The sequence below is a fragment of the Bombina bombina genome, chromosome 3, assembly GCF_027579735.1.
Source record: "Bombina bombina isolate aBomBom1 chromosome 3, aBomBom1.pri, whole genome shotgun sequence".
In the NCBI taxonomy this organism is placed as follows: domain Eukaryota; kingdom Metazoa; phylum Chordata; class Amphibia; order Anura; family Bombinatoridae; genus Bombina; species Bombina bombina.
The window spans coordinates 990,684,705-990,691,752 of NC_069501.1; the positions used below are offsets into that span (position 1 = coordinate 990,684,705).

The window sequence follows — 7,048 nt, forward strand, 5'->3', positions numbered from 1 at the left end:
TAAAGGGGTAATGTATTATAAAAAATGTACCCCTTTAATGTGTTCCTAATGATACATTGCACCTTTGCACTTAATTTTGCCATTAGACACAGCAGCCTTTTGCTCTTGTACCCCCGCCTATATTAAAAATTCCAATACTTCCAATAATAAAGTAGAGAATGTATGCAAACATAACCAGCAGAATAAATTAGGTAGAAATACAATAAAGAAGCCTTTGAGTGTATACAAATAAGATAAGAAGGTCTGTTCAACCTGCAAGTTCAGCCCATTTTAATGGGTTGTGGTTTCAAAGACCAAATCCAGCTATTTCATAAACAAATATACCATACATTTTACACTATGGTACTGGTATAATAAGTAATTAGAAACACATTAATGGAAAAACAATTTGACAGTACAATATCCCTTTAAGTTTGTTTTTTTAAACAAAGAATAACCCTAACCATATTATCAATTGTCCTCACCTTCGTGTGACACCAGACACAACAATGACCTGTAAGGCTCTGGAAGCTTCTTATTTTTTTCTGACATTTGTCACACTTGTTGGCCTCACAGCCGCCCCTCACCCAAACATGCGTCTGTCCCTGAGATGCAGGAAACACAAAAAAATAATATTATGGCGTTAGATATACAGAGATATTTAAAGAAAACAACAACTGAAATTCCAGAAAAAAAGTAACAAAGACAGATAACAATGAAACAATGAATGAATGATATTAGAGACAGAAAACAATGTTACTACATAATCAGGAAATAATTATTCATCACTATATTAACACATTCATATGCTGTAGTATTTAAAGGGACAGTAAAATCAAAAATAAAAACTTTCATGATTTAGATAGAACATGTAATTTTAAACAACTTTCCAATTTACTTGTATTAATTTTGCAGTGTTTTGTAACAATGTTTGTAGCAGATTTATATATTGTTGCAAAACATTGCTGCCATAGAGAACTAATGACACATGCACAATTCTAAGCTCCTATGAAAATACATAGATTTACATTTCAACTAAGCATACCAAGAGAACAAAGCAAATTTGCTAACAACCGTAAATTGAAAAGATGTTTAAAATTCCATGTTCTACCTAAATCCTGAAAGTTTATTTTTGAATTTACTGTCCCTTTAATACGGCTCAAATGTGGTACGTTTATAGTACATGCTAATATTATTTTGATCTTTCCATGTACCACAAAGAGCTTCAGAAATGCTTTTAATGCCCATACACAATATGAGAGTAAAAAAATGGACTCTGTAACTTACACTGGCGTCTTTGCGAGATTTGGCATAAGTGCTAATACAGGAAGCCGGAGCTTTGCGGGCACAGCGTTCATGCACAGTAAACTTACAAACTGCAGTGGGAAACAGAAAGGTTTTACATAACTACGTGCTTTAGTATGGAATCAATTACTATACAATGTAGAAGTACATAATGTGAATCCGCAGGCTTCATTAGTAGGAAATGTTTCTATAATGTATTGTTTACAGGTCACGTACTATCAGGTTACATTTAATATAATTTAAACAAGAATAGTCATGTTTACTGTACAGCGGTTCATGTCAGTCTGTGAAAGGGAATATTTTAAACACAAAACACCTATAGATATCTAACTAGGAACTTTCAGGGTAAGCTAAAATTGAAGTAAAAAAAAACCCCATAGCAAAACTGCTTCCAGTATGTAGGGATGGGCGAATGTTTTGAAACTTTCGAAAAATTAAACAAATTTTAACACATTTGTTTGTTCATTTCAAATGTTTGTACAAGAATTCTAACATTTGTTTAATCTAATAGCATTTCTAATGCTATCTTTAAATTAGATTTTTTCTCATTTAAATATTGCATGATTCAAATCGAATTATGCAATATTTGAATTAGAAAAAAATGTAATCAATATAATTGTAATAGTATTTCTAATGTTCTCTTGTAATGTGATAGAAAAACTCTAATTGGTATATTTGTATCTATTATGTATCAATTTACTAAATTCCCAACTACATGGACTATTGAACTTCTGAATAGTATTTTTTTAAATCAAATGTTCCATTGGACATTTTGAATGTAGATTTTCGATCTAATTATGAACATTCAAAAATGAAAGTAACTTTCAAAAAGTGGAAATAACTTTTGATTACCAAATTTTAATGGATTTTCGTTCTTATCAACATTCATTTGTCCAAAACAAATGTCCACAGGACTATTCGTTCTACCAAGCGGATTGCACTTTCATCACATTCGCCCATCCCTACCAGTATGCCTTTAATGCAACTCAATGAGATGAATGCAGGATTCTGTTAATACAGCTTACATAATACTTATTGCCTATTACATGCAGCTTCTTTAAACCACAAGCCCACCTCAAACCTCAAAGCAGACCCATGACCCACCAGCCCATATATAAGCCACATGCTCACTTTAGAAATTAAATCAAAGGCCCTGCCCTTTCAGTCCCAACAGTCGAAGTGAGGGATGTGAAATCCAGATGAAGGGAGAAGAGAAGTACAGCTTTGGAGATGTTGTCATTTATTTAAAGGGAAACTGAACACAAATTTTTTATTTTGTGATTCAGATAGAGCATGAAATTTTAAGCAACTTTCTAATTTACTCCTATTTTCTTCATTCTCTTGCTATCTTTATTTGAAACGCAAGAATGTAAGTTTAGATGCCGACCCATTTTTGGTGAACAACCTGGGTTGTTCTTGCTGATTGGTGGATAAATTGATCCACCATTAAAAAAGTGCTGTTCAGAGTTCTGAACCAAAAACAAAAACCTTAGATGCCTTCTTTTTCAAATAAAGATAGCAAGAGAACGAAGAAAAATTGATAATAGGAGTAAATTAGAAAGTTGCTTAAAATTTCATGCTCTATCTGAATCATGAAAGAAAAAATTGGGTTCAGTGTCCCTTTAATGAGAAGACACTCAGGATGATATACTAAGATAGATAGATAGATAGAAAGATAGAGAATGTAATGTGAGGTGGAATGCTATATGTGTGTATGCAAGCCTTTCAATAGGTTTTGAGGTACAATGGAATAGATAGATAAGTCTGCAGTTGGAGGAGAAACTGGGTCAAGTTAATGATAAGTGTTGTCTAAGAGATGATGGAATTGTGCCTGCTTTAAGAGAAAGATTGAATACATGTGCAATGGTTTTATATAAGAATAGATGAAAGGGAGGGTACCAGTTGTGTGGGAATAGCATCAATGGAACATGTAATAAGATGGATAAGAGGGAAGATAACTCATCCTCTGTAGCAATCACGCTTTATTCACATAAGTCCTGTTCTGGGTACCATCCAGTAAGTTAGTAAGTGTGTATTTATTTCACTACACAGACACTGGGTCCCATCCTAGACAAATATCTGCTACTAGCTCAGTAACATCTCCAAAGAAGAGTTTGTATTTGTTGGTGAATGTTGGCTCTCAGTGCTGGACTGTCATTGGGCAGGGTCAGACGGATATGCTACAGGATTGTTTTTCTCTGTGAAGGGGCATAGTGTGCTAAAGGAGTATGCACCCTGAGTGGCACCCTAAAATGAACAGGCACAGAAGTTTTTCTAGCTTTTGTTCTGTCTCAGCTGAGTGCATCTCTCTCTCTTTTTATATTTATGCAAATTGCTCTTGGCTCTCCCTAAGAGTAAAAGGGGAAACCAGACGTGGACTCCTTGCACACATGCCCTTAGAGAGATGCTACTGCACCTCACTGACGAGGCCCACAGAAGGCCGTAACGATCATCTGGGTTTGTTGTTTCTCCCGTTCAGAGAAGAATTGCCTGGTATTTCGGTGCTGGACTGTCATTGGGCAGGGTCAGACTGATATGCTACAGGATATTTTTTCTCTCTGAAGGGGCATAGTGTGCTAAAAGAGTATGCACCCTGAGTGGCACCCTAAAATGAACAGGCACGGAAGGGTTTTTTTTAGCTTTTGTTCTGTCTCAGCTGAGTGCATCTCTCTCTCTTTTTATATTTAGCCATATAAAGAGATAATGTTTCAGCATATGCAGATGCACTGTCAGTATGGATTTACAAGAGATTATCATCTATACAAATAAATAAAATCAACTTGTGTCTCCATGTCTTATCAATATATTAAAAAACAATAACAATACAATTATATATATTATTTTATTTTTAAAATCAATATTTACACTCATAGTATAGATGATAACCTTTTGTAAATCTATACTGCCAGTGCATCGGCATATGCTGAAACATTATCTTTTTATACGGCTATAATTATCATCAAGCCCAGTGTAACTCCCCCATTGGGCTAATGCTATTTCATCTAAAGTAATTGGAATGCGCATTGGCGTTAAAGACGGTCCAGGAATTTTATATAAGTAAGCTCAAAGTGATAGAGCAACTGCTTTAAATAAAGTCACACATTCTTTATTAAAATGGTTAAAAGAACATAACAATTCAATTTAAACTCATAACTCATACACCAAAATGTGAGTGTTCTCGTTGTTTTGTTTTTTCCTATAATCCTTTTACTGTCAAGTTATGCAATAAGGCACCTCTTTTTTATTTTTAGACCAAGAAGAGTCCGGACTGGACTCCTTGAAGAGGAGATGACACAAGCAACATGTTGGACTTTCATATTTTTGTGGTGATAATTTGTTTAACCAATAACACGTTGATCATTTACTCATAGTACCTGTGAGTTAAAGGGACATGAAACCCAAACAATTTATTTCATGATTCAGATAGAGAATACAATTTTAAACAACTTTTTAATTTACTTCTATTATCTAATTTGTTTTATTCACTTGGTATCATTTTTTGAAAGAGCAGCAATGCACTAATGGTTTCTAACTGAACACATGGATGAGCCAATCACAATCGGCATATATATATACAGCCACCAATCAACAGCTAGAACCTAGGTTCTCTGCTGCTCCTGAACTTGCCTAGATAAACCTTTCAGCAAAGGATAACAAGAGAAGGAAGCAAATTAAATAATAGAAGTAAATTGGAAAGTTGTTTAAAAAGGTATTCTCTATCTGAATCATGAAATAAACAATTTTGTTTTCATGTCCCTTTATGGAACTCCAATTTTAATTAACTTAATATTTTTCACAATTTATTTATGTGTTTTTAGTTAATTAAACCCCCTGGGAATCATTACTGAGAGGAAGTGATTTATTGACTTAATAAATACATGTAAAAGTACACTTACAATTATATAAACATTAGCTGATAAAATAAAATCATTTAATAAAAAGATATATGGGAAGGCAGTTCGATCGGTAGTGGGAGCGGAGAGCAGACAGTAGGGAGCTCGAAGGCAGCAGCCCCACCGCCGGCCTGAGTTACCATCAACACCCGGGAAGTTAAGCGAGCCACCGCCGGCCCGAGTCACCACCTCTGAAGGAACACCAAATTTAACAACCAACATAATGAGCAGCGAGGTCGAAACATAGCCGCTGCAACAGCAGCCAGCCGCCTTGGAGAGTAAACCAGACCCAGAACAGGCGGCTACCGTGGGGGAGAAGAAAGTCATCGCAACCAAGGTTTTGGGCACAATTAAATGGTTTAACGTACGCAATGGATATGGACTTATTAACAGGAATGACACCAAGGAAGATGTGTTTGTACATCAGACTGCCATTAAGAAGAACAACCCTAGAAAAATCCCTATACGGGCGAAACACGTCAGGGGGTTATAGAGCTCTGGGGTGCTCTATTATTTTTTTAAAAACTTTAACCAGAACCGTTGGCCTGCACAGGCGGGCATATAGTATAAATATCTATTTACATAGAGCTTAACTACGTTAACTAACTAGCTGGTATTACTATACAGTGATTATACTGCTGATCTCCTTAATAGTGACGCTCTCAGCGGCAATACAAAGACCGCATCTAGCGGCAACTATAATACTCACAGCTACACTCTTATGATTTAGATACACTACTGAGCTAACTATAAGGAGAGATCCATTTAAATTACCAACAGTATCATAGTGACCACACTCTCTTAACATTAGTAGTAGAGTTACCAGTTAGCGCTATTTGTTGGGGATTTAAACTTCGGTATTTATATCTCTATACAATTACTATATATACCGGATATATTCTGGTACCATAACAAACCACCCAAGTGAATTACACAATTTAATTCAAACCGGCAAATATTCATTATTACAACAGCTCATTATATATTGAGCAGCTTGCCGGCCTAACACTCAGTAACCGTTTGATTACAAAAAGATTGATATAATATGACAATCTAACTTAGAAAAATATTATTGAGCCACTTATTGGCACACCTTTTCTTTAAGTATTATTTTGATTTAGCGGTTATATATTAGAGTGTCTAGTGACAACAGTATTAACAGTCAGCTACATCTAGTGGGAATTTTTATTAACTTTGTATAACAGACAATGTATACCGGATACACTCCAGTACTATAATAGACCTTCCAGGACACTATAGCATTCATATTCAAACTAGCAAATATTTATTACCTAACCAGTTTATGACTCAATAAACAGCGTGCTAGCCTGAACCTAAGAACCGGACAATACACCGGTAAATAAATACAAAAAGTTGTTAATAAACCTGAAGCAGATAAGTCTCACTTTGGCAGCCATAAACCGATAACATTGAGCCACAGCTCTAGTATTTACAGGGCACTACCAGTGTGCATATACCAGTAACATTGGAATAACAAAGAGTGAAAATTAGCACTCTCGCAAACTGGAGAATTACTATCTGCCAGAGTCACAAGAAATCTAATTATAACAATATCCTAATATCTAACATTATAACCCAACTCAGCTGGGTTTCACAGTATAAACACGAATAACAATTCACACTGACACTAATTAAAGATCTCTTTGGTTTATGCTTGTTCTAATAACCCAATATTATAACTGCTTGAATACCCTTGATACTTCAACATCATGTTATATAACAAGAGAGTATGATCTAACATAACATTATGAGCTTTGATCTATGTTATACTCACATAAAATTATAATAAAGTTCAGATACCTATACTCTAATATTCTATCTCTATGCAGCTGGGTTTGACAACACAAGCA

The 7,048-nt window shown here is 35.0% G+C and overlaps 1 protein-coding gene and 1 pseudogene across 6 annotated transcripts in view; one reads left to right on the top strand and one right to left on the bottom strand.

The window, feature by feature from the left end:
- Positions 1 to 7,048, bottom strand: part of DGKA (diacylglycerol kinase alpha) — a 389,538-nt gene that overhangs the window by 119,079 nt on the left and 263,411 nt on the right. For all 6 annotated transcript variants that reach the window (XM_053708123.1, XM_053708124.1, XM_053708121.1 and 3 more), the window contains 2 exons: positions 1,267 to 1,355; positions 465 to 584 (listed from right to left, as the gene is read on the bottom strand). In XM_053708123.1, the coding sequence (XP_053564098.1) occupies positions 465 to 584; positions 1,267 to 1,355 (209 nt within the window). The remainder of the gene's footprint in view (positions 1 to 464; positions 585 to 1,266; positions 1,356 to 7,048) is intronic.
- Positions 5,242 to 7,048, top strand: part of LOC128654276 (Y-box-binding protein 1-like) — a 3,215-nt pseudogene continuing 1,408 nt past the window's right edge.